Here is a 22,793-nt window from a genome sequence, read left to right as displayed (position 1 = left end):
GGCTGCTCAGCTTGGACCAACCCTAGGCCCCCAGGTGGGTGTGACCCTGGCTGAGACCAGCCTCCCAGGAGGGCCTGATCCTGCAGAGGGCCTGAGAGACCACGGCTGGCCTCCCGCCCCCAGGTCAGCTGTGCCTCCCGCCCCTCTGGTCCCTCTGTGTTCCCACTCCCCGCTCACTGCCTCCTCAGCAGGGGTGGGGTTGGGGACTCAGAGATGCTGTTCAGCCTGCCTCCCAGAGGGCCATTTGGGCCAGCCCTGGACTCCTGATAAACACGGAGTGTGAAGAGGCTGCCCCGCTGACCTTTTAACCCCCTGGGAGCCCCAGGCCTCACCTCGTCCTGGGGAGGCTGCTGATCGAAAGCCCTGCCTCTGCTCCTTTTCCACCAGGCCTGAGAGGGCCTCCTGCCTCTGACCCTCATCCCTCACTGGGCACTGGAGCTGGCCCAGGCAAGCTCTGCCCTGTTCCCTGGGGCCCAGCACCCGGCTCCCAGCCACCTGGGGCCTCGCATCTGACAAGGGGCTGGATGGGCTGGTGTCCACGCCACTGCCACTGCCATGTGCGCATCACCATCCCCCCCTTTGATTTCTCCTCCTGCCTCCTCCCTCTCCAAAGGCCCTCCCTGCTCAGCACCCCCCATCCCCCCCCACCCCGCTGCTCCCTCCTGTGGGGGAGGGGAGGGGCCTGAGAAAACCTGGCAACTCTGGCTGAGGATCCGCCAAGCCCCCAGCCCCTGTCTTCCCAGGAGAGAAGTCCAGGAGACAGCGACAGGCCGCACCTCCTGCACACGGGGCAGTGGGTGAGCCTCCGAGTGACCAGGCTTGGAATCCAGGGACCTGAGGAAGCTGGGAAACTGGAGGACTGGGGGCTGCTCTGAGGAGGCCACCTGCTTCTGTCCCCACCACCCCCTGCACTGGGCCCCATGTCCAGGAACCTTTGAGGTTCTTTCGTTCTTCCTGGAGGGCGGGCGGACAGACAAAACGCACTCGGCCTCAAGCTTGAGCGCATCTTTTATTCCCCACTCAGCCCTTCACAGCACAGGCGGCATGCAGGCTGCCCCTCAGGAAGCGGGCGCAGCCTCTGAGCGACAGTGGCCAGTGCTGACTCAGGGCAGCCCGCCCTCCAGCGCACTGTTCAGACAGCTGTAGAGGTGTGTGTACTGCTCCTAGGGGCAGACGCCAGAGGATGCGGTGACAGTGGTGAGGTGAGCTCCCCGTGCCTCCACTGAGAGCAGGGGCCCAGCACCACCCGCAGCTGCCAGCTGCCCGGGCCCGCGCCCCACCCCCACCACTGTGCCAGCCTTCCTACCCCCTTGCTCCTCCCACTGCTGAGCCCAGCGGCTCTCACCAAGGTTGGGGTCAGGAGGCCACAGGCCTGTGATTGCTGCAAGGCCACAGTGAAGATGTCCACGGTGCCCTCGGCCCCTGCCTGCTGCAGCAGCCGGTCCACGGCCAGGAAGGTGCCCAGTGGGGCCGCACCCTTGCTGCAATTGACCTTGAGTTGGAGGGACACCTGGGGGCGGGGAGGAGGGCTGAGGACCCAGGGGGGTGGGGAAACCCAGCCTGGGCCTGGGGACCATGGAGGGACGCTGGGCACAGCCATAGCCAGCCTGTGCCCGGGCAGGGAGGGGACAGAATCCTGAAAGACATCAGAGCAGAGCCAGAAAGGGGACTGGGTCCTTCTGAGGAGCCCCAGGCCAGGCTTGGGGGGTGCGGCCCTGACAGGAGGGAGTGAGGGGTTCCGCCTCCCTCCCCCCCCAGCTCTTGTCCAGCAGCACCTGGAGTGGCTGAGCAGCGTGCCTGGCTTCTCCGTGTCCTGGGAGCAGCACTTGCCCACGGCAGCCAGGAAGGGCAGCAGGGTCGTGGCGGGCAGCTCCTGCCCTGGCTCCCAGTGAGGAAACTGCAGCCGCTGCACTGGCCTCTCTGTCCCGCTCCCCCTCTGGGGGCAGAGGTGTTGGCACCAGTGCCAGAGGGGCCAGGACTGCTCCCCGGAGCCCACCCATCATGCCCCATGGCCCAGCTTACGTGTGTGACACTGAAGAGGGTGCAGGGCCAGCCTGCAACACTGTTCTCGGCCACCCAGTGCACAGTCACCCCATCTGTGACAATGGGCTGTGTCCCCGTGGGCCAGAACTCCTGTGGCCGGACCGAGACAGGGCTGCTGGTCAGCGGCCATCTCCACCCATGCCCTGGTCACAGCCGTACTCCCCACCTCAGCCCTGCGTCCTCCCACCCTCTGGTCCCTGCCCCCCTCACCTTCTCCTGGAGGCCGGGTGGGCACAGGGAGACGAGCACGCGGGCCCCGTGCTCCCATACCAGCCCCCAGAGCTCCGCGGGCCCTGCAGGGCCGGTCAGCACCACGTGGTCACGGCCAGAGGGCCCGCCCTGCACAGCACAGCTGGTTGGCCCTGGATCGAGGGTGTCCCCTGCCCGTCTCAGCTCTGGGACCCCCGGCCCCAGCCCAGAAAGCACCAACGGTCAGAGGGTATCATCTCACCGGGAAGAGCCAGGCTTCAGGCATCTCGCCATGGATGCCCTCCTCCACCGGAGCAGACCCCTCATGGCAATGGCCATCTGAGGGACAAGGGTGACAGTGGGCTGTGGAAGGCCCGCCCTGGCAATGCCCCCTTCACCCGCACCCCTAGCGGCACTCACCAGAGGTGGCGCCATCCTGCTCACAGCCAGGAGGGGGCGTCATAGAGCCGGCCTGGTCTTTGAGGGCCTGGAGCAGGAGCTGAGAGGGCAGAGGGGGCACCCCCATGAGGCTGGCCTGGCTCCCCAAGTACAGCCCAGCCCCGCCCGACCTCAGCGCACCTTGTACTCCCCCAGGAAGCCAGCATCTGCGTTGGCTGCCCGCTCAGCGCACGCCTGGGCCAAGTCCCTCACAGGGATGGGCTGCGGCCTCGGGGGAGCCTGGGCAGCACGGGGGGCACTCGAGGCTCCCCAGCTCCCGCGTCTGGCCTCCGTGGCCCTGCGTGGATGGAGCGGCTGTCTGTTGGTGGGAGGTGGGGACCCTGCGCCCCCACTGGACAAAGCCCCGGAGCTGCACGTACTCAGAGGAGCTGGGCGGCCCTTCCAGGATCCTGCTCAGGAGGCAGCTATGCAGGAAGACGTACTGGCTCTGGGGACGAGGCAGGCGGCTGAGGGGCTGCGGCCCAGCAGAGAGGCTCCAGGCCCCAAGCAGCCAGCCGGGCATCCGGGAGCATCTTGGAGCCTTCCCGCACTGCCCACACGGCAGAGCTGGCAGGGGCCTGCCCGCCTCCCCTTCCGCACAGAGGGAAACAGAAGCCCTGAAAGATGCCAGCTGCAGCCTCCCCCACCTCCCGTCTCCCCAGGGTCCTTTCCCGGCCCCTCAGCCCTCCCCCCAGGGTGGTGACCGGGCCTGCTATGGGCTCACTGGGGTCTGGATCATGAGGGGCCGGTGCAGCCGCAGCGTGTACACCGTGTGGAACACGTCTACTGTCTGCTCCTCCTCCAGCTGCTGCAGCAGCCTTGACAGGGCCACAAAGGTGCCCGAGCGGCCCACACCCGCACTGCAGGGACAGAGGGCCCAGGCCTGTGAAGGGGAGGCCCCACCCCCTGCCCACTGCCCCCTGACGGCACCAGTCCTCACCTGCAGTGCACCAGGATGGGCCCGGTGCCCTGGGCTTCCCTCGCCTGCTCCCGAACCAGCTCCATGAAGGCCAGCAGGGAGCTGGGGGCCTCAGGCACGCTGTGGTCAGGCCAGGTGGTGAACTGCAGCTGCTTCACCCTCCTTGGTGGGGGCTGGGCAGCCTGGGGAGGGGGCAGAGGGTCCAGCCTGCTTCTCCATCCCCTCCACACCCAAATCCTCTGCTTAGCCGTCACTCCCTCCACCAGATCCCACGGGTGGGGTCTCGCTGCCCCACATCCCCATGCTCCCCCCACCTGGCTCCTTCAGCTTCCTGGGGGCCCTTTGCCTACTGGGAAGGCTTAGGTCCTGGGGGGCCTCTGCCTGCCGGGCGTTCCCAGGTCCTGGGGGGTCTCTGCCAGCTGGGAATGCCCAGGCAGATGGGTGACACTGCCTCTTGGGCAGGATGGGTGCCAGGGGACCCAGGAGGTGAGCCCATCCTCCCCTAGGAGTCTCTGCCCGAGGGCCCAGCCTCCCTCACAGACACACACGTGCTGCAGCTGGAATTCCCGCTTGGTCCACTCTTCCTCAGGCTCCTCAGCCAGGAGGTGGACAGTGATGTGGCCGTGGGTGACGGGGGTGGGGTTGGCTGGCCAGTAGTGCTCACACAGCACCTAGGGCCAGAGGGTCAGGCAGGGGTGGGGGTGGGGTGGGCCCAGCCTCATCACTGTCCCACTTTATCAGCCCCCCAATCCTCCTTTCCCCGCCACCCCACCAACATACTGCTCTCTGGGCCACCTTGTCCAGAAGCCTCTCTGCCCTGGACGGGCTCTGGTATCCTCACCCCAGACCTCTCATGCCACCCTGGGGGCATCAAGGTAGCTGCTGGGCTCCTGTGCAGAGCTGCATGGCCTTATTAGGGCCAGCTGGCCTGACGTCCCGCTCCAGCTGAAGGGGACTCAGAGGCCTGTCCCAGGGCCCCACCCAGAGCAGGGCACAGGTGTGTTCAAAGCAAAGATGCACCAGCGTACCCACTGCCCACCCGGGCACTTCTTACCTTCGCTGCCTCTCAACACCTGTGCCCCTGTGGGCCTGGAGCAGGGAGGGTGGACACGGTGAGAAATGGCAGAGGCAGTGGGGACGAAGTCCACCTGGTCAGCTGGGGACCTACCACCTCCTGGCCTGACCTCTCCGTCCCCACCATGGCCAGTCCTGCAGGGAGAGCCTGCCACCTGCTGGCCAACCAGAGCGGTGCACTCACCCGCCCATTCTCCATGCCCACGGTCAGCATGACAATGACCCGGACCTGCTGCTCCCACACCAGCCGCCAGAAGTCCTCCAGGGTCTTCTTGAGAGGCCCCTGGGTGGCGATGAACTCCTGCGGGTGGGTGTAGCCCTGGAGGTGGGGGAGAGGAGCATGGTGACTGCAGCCCCCAGCACACACCACTGTGTACCCCAGGCCTGAGGAATCCGTGTGCGCATGCGTGAACACACATGCACCAGGAACCCAGCCAAGAGGGCAGTGCAGAGACAGACCCACTGCTAAGGGACAGTGACAAGATGCTGACGGCCTGAAGCAGCCTCCCAAGGCCACCCTCCACCAACTGCCACACCAGCTGCACATATCCCAGCTCCACTGCTACCAGTACACCTGGCATGCAGCCCCTCCACCCAGTGACCCCACCCGGCTCTGTCCCATGTCCAGCTCCACTCCTCTCTGGGTCCTTCCAGCTGCAACGTCTGCCGTCTTTCATCACTTATCAGTACCCTGTGCATCATGCATCCTTCAAGGGAACTAACCCCTCTCTTCTGGGAAGCCATTGACGATCCCTGGTGGAACAGATGTTGCTTCTTCATCTGCTCCAGGTACCGCTCATGTTCCCTTATTACAGCCCTTGTCACACTGCACGGCGGGTACATACCACACAGAGGGTGTCACACACACACACACACTCTGCCTGCTCCTTGAGTTGGGAATGCGGGTAGCCCAGCTCTGCTTCCCATGGGCCCAGCAGTGTCCAGCACACAAGTGGTGACCTCCGTGGACACAAGGGTAGGACACCATGTCCTGCACACAGACGCGTCTCCCACAGGCGGCCCCTACCGGGATGAAGCTGGCATTGATGTAATCGGAGTGGGGCTCTCCATCCAGCAGGGTCAGCCTGACCCGGGAGTGGTCATCTGCAGAGGGTAAAAGCCTGCAGTCAGTGGAGGCTCACACGGCCCCTCCTCTGGGCCCCAACCTGCCGCCCACCTGCACTCACAGGGCAGCACGTGTGGGTAGCGGTTCTTGGCGGTGTTGGCAGGATGCTCGGCCTCCAGCCTGGGCTGCTCTTTGCCCACCTCCTTCAGCTCCTGTGAGATTGGGGCCGAAGCAGACCCATGTTATCTGACAGCAAGGGGGGCAGGGGCGTGCAAGGCTGGGGGGCCCCCTGAACTTCACAGCAGCCCTAGCCACCTTGGCACCTGCTGCTCTCTCTGCTGGGGCCCTGAGGGCAGCAGAGGCCTCACCTCAAACTCCTGAAAGAAAGCCTGGTGCGTGTGGGCGCGCTTGGCTTCATAGTTCTGCCTGAAGCTGTGGACAGGGATGGGCCGGTGGGTCCGCCTGCAGGAGAGGAGGGAGTGGGCCTGCCTGGAGTGCAGGGTCCTGCCTGGCACTGGTGGGGCACTTCCTGGGAGCTGGAAACCAGCCCTGGGCTCCGGCCCTGAAGTGGAGCCCGCATGCGTTTTGAACAAAGTCCTCCGAGGCGGAAAGCAGACAAGGGGACAGAGGGAGGAGAACAAGGCAGTCAGTAGCTACATGCGGAGGCAGGTGTGAGACCCTGAGCCCTGTCCCCGGTTCTGAGGACTGTGTCTGTGCACCAGAGGGCAGACAACAGATCCAGCATTGGGGAAAGCCTGAAAAGAGAGCAGCTTGATCCGAGCATCACAGGGAGGGAGTCAGGAGAGGGAGGCTGGGCGGGGGGAGGGAGCCCGGAGGTTTATTTGGAGAAAAAGCACTGAGAGAGGGGGTGACAGTGGCTGAGGAAGGATGGGCTGGCAGGGGGTAGGGCTGCTTCCCAGAGCCCGCACCACCACCACCACACCACGCAAGGTGGCGGCTGTCCGGCTTCTTCGAGGGCGCACGTGCACTCACCGCAGCTTGGACACGGTCAGCTCCTGAGAGTAGAGGGTCTCGTCTGCCCTGCAGGGGTGAAGGGCCATGGGAAGCAGCCCAGGGCCTCCCCCCAGCCCCCCAACCCAACCTCCCTCCCACTGACCTCTGCCCCTTCACCCGCCTCCAGTATAGCAGGCCCAGTGTGGCACCCATGGATAGGATACAGCCAGCCACCACGCTCACCACTGCAGGGACAGGCACTGCTGCCCAGGACACGCTGGCCCGCGGCTCTAGGGACAGCAAGGGAAGGTCAACTGGGCAGCCTTGACGCACTGTCCCGCAGTGGCTCGCCAGCCTCCCCTGCACCTGAGACCCTCTGGGTAGAGGGCACCATGACAGCCCCCCCACCTTGCAGAGTCCCAGAAGCCAAACCCAGGCCAGAGATGGCTGCTAGGGCCACCTTGGGGACCGAGAACAGCCAGCAAGCCCTGCCTGCCCCCAGCTCCTCCCAACACCCTCAAGGAAAAGAGGGTGGAGCCTGGCCCCGGGATTTTGGAGCTGCGCTGTCCAATACAGTAGCCACGTGCCCCTGTGGTGCCTGAGCACTTGTAACCCAGCGGCTCCAAATTCAAGTTTGCTCCAAGTGCAAAGTACACACTGGATTTCAAAGATTTCGTGGAAAAAATGAGCATCAGACATGTCCTTAATCTTTTAAAAAATGGGGATCCCATGTTGATAGGGTATTTTGATATCTTGGTTTGAAGTCCATGTTGCTGGAGTTCCCTGGTGGTCCAGTGGGTTAAGGATCCAGTGTTGTCACTGCTGTGGCGGGCTTGATCCCTGGTCCAGGGACTTCCACATGCCATGAGTGCAGCCCAAATAAATAAATAAATGAAGTAAATGTTGCTAAGATCAGCTTCATCTGTCTATTTGCACCTTTGTAACGCAGCTACGAGGAACATTAGGTCACCTATGTGGCTCTTGGGGGTTGCTTTAGGTTTCTACAGGACAGAGCTGTCCCAGAGTCCCCGTGGCCAGGAGCAGCAGGGCAGAGGGAGCCGTTGCTTGGGGCAGAACCATCAGAGCGGGGGCAGGCCATTTCCTCATTGCCGCTGCCTGTCCCACTGCCTCTCAGCCCACCCTGCCCAGTGGCACCTCTGCTATGCAGGACGCATCCCCCGCTGGTGCCCGGGGGTAAGCTCTGAAGGGAGGTCCCGGACCCTATTGCCACTCCAGGACCCAGCTGGAAGCCCAGCCAGGGGCTCACCTACCCGAGAAGGCCGAGAAGAAGATGAGGGTCTCAGGGGCGCTATACCTGGTGAAGGCCACGACACTGAACCTGCACAGGAGATGAGGGTCTCAGGGGCGCTGTGCCTGGCGAAGGCCACCACCCTGAACTGGACAGAGGGTAGGACAGAGGGCAGGCAGAGGGCCCAGCCCCTCCTGGGAAACGGAGTCATGAGCAGCAGATGCTCAGATGGTGAGCAGGGCACACCTGCTCAGGATGCTGCTTTGGGTCACCTGAGCTGCCGAGCAAGCCAGCCCTAGATGCTCTTCTGCCTCCCTGCCCCATTTGGAGAGGCAGAAGCCCTGGAAGTAGGTACCGAATAGCCTTGGCATCGCCCTAGCAAGCTGGCATTGCCTAACAGGCTCCGGGCCCTTCTTTTCCGAGAAAAGGAAGACATAACGGGGGGGGGTCCCCTCCAAATCTCGTCCACCAGGAAGCCCAAGGGAACTCTATGAGTCAGGCCAGATCTTCTGTTGACAAAGGCATCAACAGGCCATAAATGGAACCTACAGTGTCTCCCCCTTGAGGTTGGGCCCTCACCGATACTGGGACCCTGGCTTGAGCTGCCCATTGCATATGTCCTGGGTGTGACCGCAGACCTCTGTCCCCATAGGCACCATCCAGGATGTCGGCACGGCCCAGGGCCCAGGGTAGAAGGGGTTGGGGAGCAGGATGGCCAGGTAGGAGTCGTGTCCTCCATAGTAGTGGTCGTACCACGTGTGGTTGACGGCTTCCCGGGGAGGCAGGACCACTAAGAGAGGCGGGGGAGGGGCACAGCATCATGGGCGGTGCAGCCTCCTGGGGTTTCTAGATGCTCCCACCGTTCACAACAGCATCACTTCATCTTTTTTTTTTTTTTTCTTCCTTCTCTAGGGCTGCTCCCATGGCATATGGAGGTTCCCAGGCTAGGGGTCTCATTGGAGCTGTAGCTGCTGGCCTACGCCAGAGCCACAGCAACGCGGGATCCGAGCCACGTCTGCAACCTATACCACAGCTCACGGCAACGCCAGATCCTTAACCCACTGAGCAAGGCCAGGGATCCTCATGGTTCCCTGCAACCTCATGGTTCCTAGTCGGATGTGTTAACCACGGCGCCATGATGGGAACTCCCAGCATCACTTTATCTTGCAGAATGTCCCAGGCCCCTTCCTGCACCCAGACGCCCACCAGCCTCGGACACTCCATCTTACCCGTGTCCGTGCTGGGACCCCTCGCGCCCCTTCGAGGCAGCAGCCAGGGTCTCGCCCCTCTCCCAGGCCCAGGACTCACATGACATGTTGGTGGTGGCGATGACACCGTACCACTGGATCTGCCTGTCGTCCTTGCCAAACATGCCCGGGGTGATTATCACCCCCATCCCCGTCTTGGGCTCTAGCTGGGGGGCTGTGGCCAGCTCTAGGGGGTGCCAGGCTGGGGAGGGGGGAGGGGCAGTGAGCACAGCCCTGAGTGCAGGGCCATGGGCACATGGAATCAGAGCTGGGAAGCCTCGATCAGGGTCACATCAAGCTGGTATGGAGTTTGGGTCAGGGCGGGAGGAAAGGGCTGGGGCCTGGGGGTGCAGGAGGGCAGGGGGCAGGAGGGCCCAGGGGCAGCGGTGGAGAGAGGGCAGGGGTAGTACCATGGCCTGGGGGCAATGAGGGTGTGGGTGGGGGTGTTGGGAGGGTGAAGCAGGAGGGCCCAGGTTTAGGAGGGCCTGGGGGTGGGGGGCTGGGGGACAGGAGAGCCCAGGGACGAAGAGCCATGGGCAGTGATGAGAAGACAGGGAGCAGGGCACCCAGGACGAGGAAGCACCTACCCTGGGCAGAAGTGGCGCACACCAGGGTGACCGCTCGGCTCCACAGGCCGTTCCTGCCAAGCACCGAGAGGCTGAGGCGATAGGATGTGGCAGGGGCCAGGCTGGACAACAAGACACTGCCCCTCAAGGTCTTGGCCTGGAAGACCAGGTGGGCATCCCCTCCTGCCGCCAGCTGCTCCGCTACCACCAGACAGGTGCCCACATCCCCCGCGGGCACTGTCCAGGCCAGGACCAGGCGGGTGGCCTCGGGCTGGCACTGTACGTCCTCCACGGGGTCAGGCTCTGTGGGGTCAAGGGTTCTGTGTCACGTAGGGTCACTGCAGCCTGAGACGTGCTGGAAATCCGCAGGTGCTGGGGGGCTGGGGCCTCTGCCCCGGGAAGAGGCCGCGGCCCCAGGAGAAACAGGCGTCCTGTGGGCCCGCACCCCCCTGGATAGAGGAGGCAGGGCACCCACCAGGCGAGTGGGGCTGGGATAGAACGGGCAGCACTCAGGGCACCTGTCCCCCAACAGACACCAACGTACCCACGGGCAGCACCACCGGGTGCGTGGTGGCCTGGAGCGGCCCTGCCTGGCACAGCACCGACAGGGAGAGGTTGCGTCCAGGTGTGAGGTTCCTCAGCACGAGGTGGGATTGACCCAGCACCAGGGGATGCTCCTTGGAGAGGGGCCCAGCCTCCAAGAGCAGCGCGTGACACACGCCGTGCCCCAGGGGGCTGGCCCAGGCCAGGCTGACCACAGCACTGTGCGCCTGCATCGATACCAGCAGCTCGACGGGCACATGCGGGGCTGCGGGGAGGAGAGTGGGAGGCCTCTGACCCTACACAGGGCCCTGGGTGTGCAGGTGGGACATGGGCTGGGTGTGGAAGGGTGCAGAAGTCTCAGGGCGGCCCTGCTCACAGCTCACCTCTCCCCACCCCCTGGCCATCCCCAGGCCCACTCACAGGTCCAGCCAGAGGCGTTGGCCGCCGCAGCACAGAGGGGCCCAGCCTGTGCAACCACCTCTACCTCGTACTTGGTGCCTGGAGTCAGAGCTGAGAAGCTGGCGCCGTCCACCTGGGCCCCTACAGGGCTGGAGCCCACCCGGACGCCTGCCTGGTACAGGGTCACTTGGTAGCCATCCCGGCCCCCAGGCGCGTGGACCCAGGATGCCCGGAGATGGGTAGGGCCTTCGCTGGTCACATTTACCAGGGGAGGGGCGAGGGGGGCTGTGGGGAGAGCAGGGCATGGGGAGAGAAGAGAGGGTCATAGGCTGAAGTCCTGACCCCCAGGACCTCAGACGTAACTTCTGACTTATTTGGAGGTAACATTTTTTTTTTTTTTTTTTGGCCATGCCCAAGACATGTGGAAGTTCCCAGGCCAGGGACTGAACTGGGGCCACAGCAACAACCTGAGCTGCCACAGTGACAACCAGATCCTTAACCCATTGTGCCACAAGGGAACTCTGAGATAAGGTCTTTAAAGAGGTGATTGGAGTTGCTGTCATGGCACAGAGGAAACGAATCCGACTAGGAACCAAGAGGTTTCGGGTTCAATCCCTGGCCTCACTTAGTGGGTTAAGGATCCAGCGTTGCTGTGAGCTGTGGTGTAGGTCGCAGATGCAGCTCAGATCTGGCGTTGCTATGGTTCTGGCGTAGAGCAGCAGCTGTAGCTCCAATTGGAACCCCAGCCTGGGAATCTCCATATGCCCCGGATGGGCCCTGAAAAGACTAAAAAAAAATAAAGAGGTCCTTAAGGTAAAATGAGGGCATGGGGAGCCCTAATCCAGGGGTTAGGATGTGACTGTGTGAGGACAGGGAGACAGCAGCCATGCACATGCCACGGAGCCCCGCCACACCCTCTGACCTGCAGCCCTGGAACCATGTGGATTCTCAAGTTCAGGTCCATCTGCAGCCCCCACCCTTGGTGAGGGCAGCCCAACAGACTAACTCAGGAGGAAAGCATCCAAGCCAGACCTCAGCCCCTTCCTCCCTGAGGCCCCACTTGGTCTGAGCCTTGGCCAGTGAGGAAACACCAGGCCTGGTGACAGGTGACGGTGAGTTTCCCCCAGACAACAGGGCACAAGCCCCAGCGGTGCTGAATGAGCAAATGGATTGCCTCTCCCACTCAGCACGCCCCCGAGGCCGAGCCGGACTGGGCGGCACAGGACTTAAATCAATGCCTGTGGGGGTGGACAGGCTAGAGGGCAGGACCCTCCACTGGAGCCCGGGTCACCAGGTGGACACCTGTGCAAACATGGAAGCTGAGGCTCCTAGAGGGACAGGCCAGCTCTGTGAGCCAGTCAGAGCCCAGGGTCCAGGTCTGAGGTTGCAGGGTCCTGGGAGGGGTTGGGAGGACAGGGCGGGGAGGGGACACCCCACAGAGAAGCAAGGGGCCATGGCTGTTCTTTAGCTCCACCGAGCAGGACTTGGGCTAGTCTGGAGGGGCTTCCAGACCCAGCTAGTGGTTCTGGGGCTCTGGGGCTCTGGCAGGAGGGGAGGCTAGCCTGCACCTCAGTAATGGAGGCCCTTCCCCCACCCCCGCTTCTCTCTGGGGTTGTACGTGGCCGGGAGCATGGACCCTGGGCCCCACTCCCCAGCGTACACCCCAGCTCCCCACTGAGATGGAGACTCCGCCTGTTCTGAATTAAAAGAGACAGTGCAGGAGTTCCCCTCGTGGCTCAGTGGTTAACGAACCTGACTAGGAACCATGAGGTTGTGGGTTCGATCCCTGGCCTTGCTCAGTGGGTTAAGGATCCAGCGTTGCCATGAGCTGTGGTGTAGGTTGCAGATGTGGCTTGGATCCCGCATTGCCGTGACTCTGGCGTAGGTCAGCAGCTACAGCTCCAATTAGACCCTTAGCCTGGAAACCTCCATATGCCGCAGGAGCGGCCCAAGAAATGGCAAAAAGACAAAAAATAAAAAAAGAGACAGTGCAGGTGGGACACCGAGCAAGGGCCCAGGTAGGGCTGGAGGCTGGTCCCGCTGGTCCCTGAGGGTCCCACCTCCCCACCGTTGGCCATGAGAGAGCATGGAGTGGCCAGCCCATGGCTCTGCCAGTGAAGGGTGGGGTCTCCTGGTGCCAAGGGTCCAGGAACAGCGTAGTCAAGTTAGAGGCCACTCACAGACACAGAGAGCTTGGGGCTGTGCCACCCTTGAGAGCCACTTAGCAAGTGGGGCTGGTGAGGCGGGGCCGTGCGGGGGACACTCACGCGTCCAGCCTGTGGCGTTGACACCGCTGCTCTCATCTGGCCCCCGCAGGGTGGCCAGCCATGCCAGGAACTCCGTGCCTGGAGCCAGCTGGTCCCAGGAGAAGTTCTGAGCCTCAGGGGCCAGAGTCTCCTCTCCTTCCAGAGCCGGGGGCCTCAGGCGGTAAAGCCTCAGAAGGAAGCCATCCCAGTCCCCCGCTGGGGGACTCCAGGAAGCCCGCAGGGCAGGAGGCTGGGCCCCAAGGCCCAGGCTCAGGTTGGCAGGAGGCACAGGGACTGCAGGACAAGGAAGAGACAGATTCAGAACAACCCCAACCCCCTCTCCTTCTGCTTCATCTGTGCCCTGCCCGGTGGTCTCCAAACATTGCCAGCCATGGGCCACAGCCCCCTCTCTTTTCCCTCCCAGGAGAACCCTTGACCTGTTCCCACCTGCTCAGACTGCCCGCGCCTTGAGGGCATGAAATCTGGAGCACGTGGTGCCCCCTAGCACCCAGGACCCAGATCCCCAGCTCAGCCACTGATATTCGGTCCTGCAAGCTCACTCCCTCCTCTCTCTCTCCGTACCCCCAACCTTAAGGCCTGGGTGCACATTTACCGCTCACTAAGGCCCCTCTCCACCCACCCTGCTCAGACCCACTCACTTCTCAGCTCGCACCTTTCTTCTGGGAAACCTTCCGAGACTCCCGAAGGTGGCCCCTCTGTGAACCCTAAAACTTTAACCAGGGCTGCATAAAAGTCCCTACCATTCTTGATTTTTAATCTATGCGATCCAAGTTTCACGTGGTTCAAGATACATGGTGCATATTCTTTTCCTTGCATTTATGTTTACAAGATGAGGTATAAAACCATACATATAACTTTTTTTTTGTTTGTTTGTTTGTTTTGTCTTTTCTAGGGCCACAACCGCAGCATATGGAGGTTCCCAGGCTAGGGGTCTAATTGGAGCTGAAGCTGCCAGCCACAGCCACAGCCACAGCAATGCCAGATCTCAGCCGCGTCTGCAACCTATACCACAGCTCACGGCAACGCTGGATCCTTAACCCACTGAGCGAGGCCAAGGATCGAACCTGCAACTTCATGGTTCCTAGTCGGATTTGCTAACCACTGAGCCACGACGGGAACTCTGCCATACACATAATTTTAATAAACACATAAACCATCTGTTTACTTGTCAGTCTTCATTTCTAGACTGTCTTCTTCATGATTTTTAGCTTTAGCACCTCACCCCATACCTAAGAATGGGGGACAATCATTCAGTATTTGTTGGAAGGATGGAAGGATGGATGGATAGATGGATGGATGCATGGAGGGATGGAGGAATGGAGGGATGGAGGGATGGAAGGGTGGATGGAAGGAAGGATGGAAGGATGGATGGATGCATGGAAGGATGGAGGGATGGAGGAATGGATGGATGGATGGAAGGATAGATGGATGCATGCATGGATGCATGGATGGAAGGATGGAAGGATGGATGAATGGAGGGATGGAGGGATAGATGGAAGGGGGGATGGATGGATGACCAGCTGGCAGGAGGTGAGGATACTTGCAGACAGATTTATGAAAGGCCCCATCTTGGCAGATACGTGGTCTCTGAGTCAAGAACATGACACACAGGAGTTCCCATTGTGGCTCAGCGGAAATGAATCTAATGAATATCCATGAGGACACAGGTTCAACCCCTGGCCTCACTCAGTGGGTTGAGGATCCAGTGTTGCCGTGAGCTGTGGTGTAGGTCACAGACGAGGCTTGGATGTGGACCTGGTGTTGCTATGGCTTTGGCATAGGCCAGCAGCTACAGCTCCGATTCAACCCCTATCCTGGGAACCCCCATATGCCTCGGGTGCAGCCCTAAACACACACACATAAAAAGAACATAGCACACAGAAGGCAGTGTGCAAAGGAACTTGGCCCCACCCCCACCGCCCAGGGCTGGCCTCCTAGAGGCTGCGGCAGGAACTCACGAGTGCAGGCTCTGGCCCTCTGGATGCTGGAGCTGAGGTTCCCGGCCCAGGTCCACAATGACACGGTATAGCAGGAGCCGGGCACCAGACCCCTGAGTGTCAGGCTGGAGTTATCTGGGCCCAAGTCAACAAGACCGCCTAGTGGGCTCTGGCTGCCCTCCTGGTGCCAGCTGACCCTGTAGCCTTCTCGCTGCCCTGGTGCCGGGGCCCAGCCAATGGACAGGTCATAGGGACTGCCCCTGCCAATGACCTCCAGAGACTGTGGTGCCAGGGGCCCTGAAGAGAAGGGTGGTTTGGTAAGATGGCCTTGGGACATCTGCAGCCCTGTGGTGCCCCTGCCCTGTTCTCCCAAGCCCCTCCCCCACATGGATCTCCACCCTGAGGCAAAGCTGCCCAGGGCCAGGGCCACAGTGGCTGGCTCACCTGTGTGGTTTGCAAGGTTCTGGGTGGTATTTTGCAGAGAAGAGACAGCATCCACCTGGTAGAGGGCCCCGTGCCCACCAAGTGGGACCTGAGTGGCAGCAGGTGGCACGGAAGTGTTCCCGGGGAGGCCTGGGGATCCCTCAGGGTAGAGTAGTGCCTGGTCCCCAGGCTCCCTGGTGGCCTCCAGCACATCCAGGGGGAGCTCAGTGCCATTGCCTCGTCTGTTCTCGGCTGCAGCATCTGGGGAGGGTGTGGTCCCTGGAGAGTGAGGACTCACCAGCCTCCGGAAGCAGGTGCCACTGGGCAAAACCCCTTCCTGCTCCCACCAGCCCAGACTCACCCAGCCAGGCACTGGCCTGGGCCCAGGCATCATAGGGCCCAGCCAGGACCCTCAGCTGCAGAGTGTAGTGTCCGGCAGGCAGGGGCCCTGGGAACGTGGCATTCAGGGCCCCAGGGCCCAGAGAGATGGTCTCCACCAGCCCACTCAGCCTGAGCAGGTAGCCGTCCTGGGCCCCGGGCCCTGCCCTCCAGTGGGCACTGAGCCCTGGGGGCTGGGGAGTGAGCACCAGGTCCAGGGGGGCCGAGGGATCTGTGGGGAAGGGAGCACATATGTGCAGAAAGCCCACGATGGCAGCTGAGAACAGTCCCAGCCCATGCCTGCTTCTTTCTGTGCTCCCTGGACCGGGGCTCAGCACCTGCTGCTGGCAGTCACCCTGTGCCACATCCTCGGCAAGTCCCAGGACCAGGCAGTGGATGCAATAAAAAACGACAACACCTCAAGTGTCAGACCTCACGTTATTCCTCACAACACTGCCATGAGCCTCCCTTTGAAAGCACAGAGAGGGTGAGCAATGTGTCCAGAGACCCACAGCCAGTGAGTGGCAGCAATGGGTTCAGAGCCCGGGTGGTCTGGTTCCTCCACTTTCCAGTGCCAGACAGCACTTCTCGGAGCAAAAGCACAACCGAGTCCCCACGGGCTCAGCCCAGCCTTGGACACTCTAAGCCTCAGAACCTGGTCCTTCTCTCCCCAACTTTCAGTCCCTCCACAGTGACAGGAGAGAATGCGACTTGCAGGGGTCTGTTTTGAGGGACAAATGAGATGACACAGGGAAGTAGCAGGCACGGGGCTGGTGCAGGGAGGGCTCCAGTGATAACTGTCACATGAATGTCACCTCGCTCTTTTTTTTTTTTTTTTTGTCTTTTCGCCTTTTCTAGGGCTGCTCCTGTGGCACATGGGGGTTCCCAGGCTAGGGGTCAAATCAGAGCTGTAGTCACCGGTCTATGCCAGAGCCACAGCAACGCAGGATCTGAGCTGCGTCTGCAGCCTACACCACAGCTCACGGCAACACCGGATCCTTAACCCACTGAGCAAGGCCAGGGATTGAACCCAAAACCTCATGGTTCCTAGTCGGATTTGTTAACCACTGAGCCACGATGGGAACTCCACCACACTCTTCTTCTCGGGGGCTCCAGCCTGCAGGAGGGGCACTCCCTCCAGGCCTCGGCCCTTCCCCATGGGATCCCAGGACCCCACCCCACCCATTGTATCCTGCCTGCTTGGCTGATGAGCCTCTGCTCCCCCTTTCGCCCCAAGAACTCACGGGTCCATTCAATGGTATTGGGCCCGGCTGCCCAGTGGGGGCCGGCCACGGCACTGAGGGTCAGTCTGTAGGCGGTTCCCGGAGACAGATGACGGAAGGTATGATTAGAGACACCCCGTCTGACTTCTGCCGTCAGGTTGGGGCCACCCAGGAGGTCTGTGAGCACAAGGTGCAGCCAGGCGGCCCCCCCAGAGCCGTTCCAGAAGGCCTGCAGGGTGCTGGTGCCCAAGGCATGCAACCCCAGCTGACCCGGAGCCACGGGAGCTGGGGGAGGGCAGAGAGAACAAGTCGGGCTGGAGAAGGGGCCCCATGCAGGGGCCTGGCACCGACCTGGGCAGCAGAAGCCCTGAAGCCCAGCCACGTGGGGACGTGATGCTGGGCTGGCCCTCAGACTGGCTGCTCCCAGGGTCTTGCTGAGCCCTGGCCCTACCTGTCCACTGGTGGGTGCTGGCCTTCGCCTGGAGGGTGGCAGCCCAAGTGGTAACCTCCAGAGCATACTCGCTGCCTGGTGAGAGGTCGCTAAAGTTGTAGCGCAGGGTGCCTGGGGACATGGAGATGTTGTGGGCCACCATCTGGGGCTCCAGTTTGTAGAGGAGAAGCTGGTAGCTGTCCTGCCTGCCAGGGGCAGCGCCCCACCAGGCCTGCAGGCTGGTCGGGCTCCCAAAACTCTGCAGCTGCAGGTCCTGGACAGTAGCGGGGGCTGCGGCAGAGGCAGAGAGAGGCACCGAATCAGGGCCAGGTCAAGGCTGGGCATTAGCTGTGTTTCTGGGGTGGGTCAGAGTCCAGGCATGATCCTCAGAAAACTTTACATTCACCCTGCCCACCCCCCTTGCCCCCCTCACCCCTTGCCCCCGCCCCTGCCCCCAGCGCAGCCTCATCTTGCTTGGCCCCCCCAGCCTTCCTGCCACCGCCCCCCCAGCCTTCCCGCCACCGCCCCCCCAGCCTGCCCGCCATGCACCCGTGTGAGCAGTGAGGATGGTGGTGGCGTTCTGCCCACATGGGTGCAGGACCGTCACTTCCAGCCGGTAGTGGCTTCCTGGCACCAGGTCCTGGAACTCGAAGCTGGATGCGTTGGTGTGGGCCTGGAGCTGCTGCCCTTCAGGGGTGCCAAGGGAGCCGAGCTGGCTGAGGCGGAGGAGGTGGCTGGGCCTGCCTGGCCCCCCGGCTGCCCAGCTCACGGCCAGGCTGGCAGCCCTCCCCCTGCTGCCCACGCTCACGCTCAGAGGTGGTCCTGGGAAGAAGGGGCACACTCAGAGTCTCCCAACCCCTCCGTCCTAAAGAAGGAGGGATGGCAGAAGAGCAGAGCAGCGGCAGGCTCTGGCGGAGAAATGGCCCTGTACCTGCTCCCACTCACTGCCCTCACGCCCCTCTGAAGGCACCTACCTCCACTCTGCCCGCCTGGACCCTCTGCCTGGGAGTGGCACTCGTTATCCTGGCATGGGGGGGAATGAGCAGAGGCTCTGGTGTCCAGCCAGGATCAGAGGAAGCCTGTCCTCACTGCAGGACACCTAAGGTGTGGGGACCCTAGGCCAGGAGCAGACTCTTCCGCTGTCCTCCGTGGGCTGGGAGGGCGCGGCCCCGCTCAGGCTGGACACTTTGGAGAGCAGGGGCCCCACCTGCTGGCCCGGCGGCCCCAGTGCCCCCCTCACCTCGGCCCAGAGGCCTGGGAGCCAGAGGAGCACAGCGACCAGGACAGGGGGCCTCATTGCGATGGATGGATGCGTCTGCAAGAGAGAGTGGCCCGACTCCGCCCCCACCCGCCCCCGCCTGCCCCGTGCTCAGAGGCTGGCCTGGCAGGGTGGCAGGCAGTGGGCAGCCAAGAGCAAGGGGCTACCTCTCCACACCCCAGACCCAACCCCCACTGCGCCCGGCCTGGCAGGGCCCTGGGAAGCGGGGGTGGGACTTTGACCCCCAGGCTGCAGACAAGCTTACTTCCACCCTCTTCCAGCGCTGGCTGTCCAGGCAGGAGACAGTCCTGTGCCCTGGGGGAGGCCCAGAGGAGACCCAGCCTTGCTGTGGGCTGAGCAGCTGGCTCCTGACTCCCAGCCCTGGGGGAAGAGGGGGTATCTGGCTCTCTGCACGTGAAGATGGATATGGCGTTTGTGTTCCTATGGCGAGGGGTCCTGGTTACACCATAGGGGGAGTTACTGGGTGCTGGGGGGATGGACCAGCTATGAGTGTGTGTCCCCTTCCGTGAACCGCTTGTGGACAGACACAGGAACGTGTCCTAAAGGCCTGGAGTCACAGTGATGGCAGATCTGGAAGAGCCATCCGGCCTCACGCCCTCACACCCCAGATAAGGGAGGGTCTCCAGGGAGGGAAGCGCCCAGGCCAAGGGTGAGGAGGGGAGCTGGGCTTGAACCCTGGACCTTCAGCTGCACAGAGCAGAAGGCACACCGTGCTCTGGGGTCCCAAGGACACGTGCTGGTCCCCCCACCTCCTGCGCCTGGACCAACAGCCCCGGCCCTCCCCGCCCCCACCTGGACGCAGGTGCTGCGAAGGCCCAGGGCAGCTTTCCCAAGGGTCCCTCCGGCCTGGAACCGACTGCTCACCTGGAACTGCTCCTGCTAAGCCCCCGGCCCAAGGCAGCTGACATGGGGAAAGGAGGGAAGGGAGACAGAGGAAAGACAATTGGGGGGAGAGGGGGACACTGAGCTGCTAGCCGGCTTTCGGACCGTCTGGCTGGGACCTGCTTCTCCAGAACCAGGGGCTGCCTGCCCCTCCCCCCCTGCCCAGCCCCAAACCTCAGCCACCCACCGGCCTCTGGAAGGAGGCCTGGAAACTTAGCACTTGGGCCCCATCAGATTTTCCAGGCTGTGCATGCACACGTGCTCTCTCAAAGCGGGGGTTGGGGGGGCAGCGAGGGACCCACATGTGAAAGGGCGGAGCTCGAGGTCTGGCCAAGGGAAGGAAACACTCCACCCTCCACCCTTCACCCCCCCCCAACTCACCTGGAGCACCTCACTTTGCTGGACCAGCAGAGTCTGGAGAAATGGAATGGAAACACCCTGATTCAGAACCTAAGTAGGAGACAGGACATGGTTTTAGGTACGGGGTGGGGGTCTCAGACATCTCCCAAAGTCCCCACAAAAGAAGGGCCCGTTGGCACAGCACGGATGCCATAGCTAGTCCTCTGCACGGGGCCTGGATCCATAGGGGGCCCCCTGTCAGCCCCCTGCCAGCCTGGGGCAGCCATCAAATTGGCAGGGAGGGGGGCTTGGGAGGGGGCGGGGAGATTCTGACCGATAAGAAGCAGCCCCCCTCCCCGCCGCCCCCCCTGCAACCCACGCCTCTCCATTCAGCAAAAAATACCACAGGGCTGGGTCTCCTCCTACAGACAAACCCACATCCTCCACCTTGAAAACCCCTGGGGTCCTCCCAAGGTCTCCAGCACCTAACTGAGTCCTTCCAGAAGGAGCAGGCAGCAGGCAGAGGCAGGCAGCAGGCAGATGCAGGCGTCCTGGCTCCCGAGTGCCCGGAGACCTGGCTGTCTCTCCCACTGCAGCCTGGCCGCCCCCTTCCGGCCCCTCCCCTCCACTCCCTTGGCTGGTGCCAGGCCTTGGGCAGCCCCACGCCTGCCGGGAAGATAAGATAATCGCCAGGTCTCCCATCCTCTGTCCCACCCCCCTGGGAAAGATCACCAGGGAGGGGGGTCTGCCCAGGTGCCTCTGGCCAGGCTGCAGGTGGGCGACCAGGGGCTGTCAGTGTGTGTGCGCGCATGTGAGCCATGGAGGTGCCCACGCCCACCCCAATGGACACACATGTGTAGACATCCAGGGACGTCACAGCAGAGGGGGACAGGGCCTGGGGAGAAAGGCACTTTGGGAAGCCCATGTCCATTTCGCTGGCTCCGGGCTTGGGAAGGAGAAGCTTCTTTTCTGTCCCAAATGCCTCCATCCAGGGACCTGAGTCCAGCAATCTAGCGAAGAACAGGGCTGTTCCCAGAAGCCCCAGGCAGCCTGGCCCTGGCTGCCCACTGCTGGGCTGACCTGACTCACTGGTCTCTCAGCCGGGGTTGGGGGGCGGAGAAGGTATGGGGAGGTCCCCTCCAGCAGCGACACCCAAAATGTGCCAGGGAAACTGGGTCAGGTGGGGGCTGGGCAGCAGGGATGGCCTTCCGAGCAACCCCCCAGGCCCACACCCACCAGCCCTCTTCGCCACCCCACCACCCGTGTCCTCCTCCCAGGTCCCAGCTCTGTGTCCCTGTCTCTCCCCCACATGGCCAGGGACAAGCTGATCAGAAGCTGGGTGGGGCTGGGCCCAGATCAAGGGCTGCGTGGGGGAGGAGATGGGCACAGGGCTTCTCCAGAGAGGGAGCAGGTGAGGGGCAGCAGGACATGGGCTTGGGGGGGGTGGGTGCAGAGCCCCCTCCGCTGGCCCAGCCCCAGGGACCAGGCCTCAGGAGCTTGGTCACCTTTGATTCTGGGCTGGAAGCAGCCCTGCCCGCTTCCCAGGTGCTATGGAACAAGAACTTGCAGGAATTCCTGTGTACCTGCCCCTCTGAGGGCTGCTGACCGTGGGAAGAGGGAGCTGAGGCTCGCAGCCTGGGGGGCCAGAGGGAACCATGGGGCCCAGGCAGCCTCTCCCTAAAGGGCAGCTGGAGAAGAGGCGTGAGGAGGATGGGGGTCTACGGGGACGTGGAGCTCCTGCACTCCGGGCCCCCCTGAGCCGCTGCTCCAGCTGACAGCTCCCGACACTGCAGCGGCTGCCACCTTCTGACCAATGGAGGGAGGAACCAGGGGAGGAGCCTGAGCCCCAGGGAGGAGGGGTGACCCTGGGCTGGGCAGTGAGACTCAGCTTCCAAATGCAACAGGAGCCCAACTCCAAGTGAAAGGCAGCAGCTAGAGCCGTCACAGCCCTAGTTGGGGAAGGCAGGGGACAGGAGTCACTCCCCTGTGGAGAGAGCACAGCAGCTGTCCACTGTCCCCAGCCCCCAGGCCAGGCTGGGGGGCTGTGGCAGGGCCCTGCCCTCTCTGAGGCTTGTGGCCTGGCTCATACTCCAGTGGCATGTCCATGGATGTCCTGGCATGCATTTATTTATTTATTTATTTATTTATTTATTTATTTATTTAATTTATTTATCTTTTTAGGGCCACATCCACAGCATATGGAGTTTCCCAGGCTAGGAGTGGAATTGGAGCTACAGCTGCCGGCTCACATCACAGCCACAGCAATGCCAGATCCGAGCCACATCTGTGACCTACACCACAGCTCATTGGCAACGCCGGATCCTTAATCCCCTGAGCGAAGCCAGGGATCGAACCCACAACCTCATGGATACCAGCCGGATTCGTTTTCTCTGCACCACGGCGGGAACTCCTGACCTGGCATTTTTAAGCAAGATGGGCTGGGCAGGGGCCAGAGACAAGCTGACTATCCCCCCACCCCTAACACAGCCAAAGGAAACTGAGATCCTTAGGGTCATGCCCAGCACCCAGCCATGACCCCCTCCCCACCTCCACCCCCCGACCCCACCCCCTGGCCTCTGGCTTCCTGGATCTCCACCCTCAGCCTCTCAAAGCTCTGGGAGGGAGGGGGCTCCAGCCAGCCAGGGCTCAGACCCCAAGAACCTGGGGACAGAGCCATGTGGGGAGGGCTCTGCCTGCTTCCTCCCGCCCCTGCGGTACCCTAGCTTCCTGTTCTTGATAACCATCGACAGATCGGCCCGGAGCTGGTGGCCCTCTTTCCCACCCCTCCTGTTCCCCTCCGAGACACTAGCAGGCAGGGCCGGTGGGGGTGGGGGGGATCGTTGTGGGGAAGAACACGTTGCACAGGTTGATCAGGGGTCCCAGACCCCTGTCCCCTCCCGCAGCCCTGGGCCTCATCTCAGCCTGAGCCCTGGGCCAGCAGAAGGGAG

The 22,793-nt window shown here is 62.6% G+C and overlaps 1 protein-coding gene across 1 annotated transcript; it reads right to left on the bottom strand.

Annotated features, from left to right (window-relative positions):
* Positions 1-990: 990 nt before the first annotated feature.
* On the bottom strand, positions 991-20,434 carry PTPRV (protein tyrosine phosphatase receptor type V). Its single transcript, XM_084979414.1, has 37 exons — positions 20,336-20,434; positions 19,888-19,956; positions 19,489-19,525; positions 18,869-18,984; positions 18,586-18,660; positions 18,320-18,368; positions 17,895-18,167; positions 17,367-17,636; positions 16,937-17,200; positions 15,676-15,924; positions 15,336-15,575; positions 14,913-15,188; positions 12,955-13,227; positions 10,709-10,972; positions 10,290-10,553; positions 9,767-10,048; positions 9,241-9,381; positions 8,512-8,722; positions 7,955-8,022; positions 6,847-6,973; positions 6,723-6,770; positions 6,098-6,191; positions 5,851-5,941; positions 5,691-5,767; positions 4,848-4,982; positions 4,138-4,260; positions 3,611-3,771; positions 3,395-3,530; positions 3,051-3,118; positions 2,812-2,968; positions 2,653-2,731; positions 2,495-2,571; positions 2,254-2,382; positions 2,023-2,133; positions 1,776-1,936; positions 1,346-1,481; positions 991-1,163 (listed from the first exon to the last, which is right to left on the bottom strand). The coding sequence occupies exons 5-37, from the start codon at positions 18,640-18,642 to the stop codon at positions 1,104-1,106; spliced, it is 5,151 nt and encodes a 1,716-aa protein (XP_084835540.1). The 5' UTR covers positions 18,643-18,660; positions 18,869-18,984; positions 19,489-19,525; positions 19,888-19,956; positions 20,336-20,434; the 3' UTR covers positions 991-1,103.
* Positions 20,435-22,793: the final 2,359 nt, after the last annotated feature.

The sequence above is a fragment of the Sus scrofa genome, chromosome 10, assembly GCF_054392235.1.
Source record: "Sus scrofa isolate SSC_HxYL_T2T_F1_AM1 chromosome 10, Sscrofa_HxYL_maternal_Yorkshire_Landrace_v2.0, whole genome shotgun sequence".
NCBI classification, from domain to species: domain Eukaryota; kingdom Metazoa; phylum Chordata; class Mammalia; order Artiodactyla; family Suidae; genus Sus; species Sus scrofa.
This window is presented reverse-complemented; position numbering and strand designations above follow the sequence as displayed.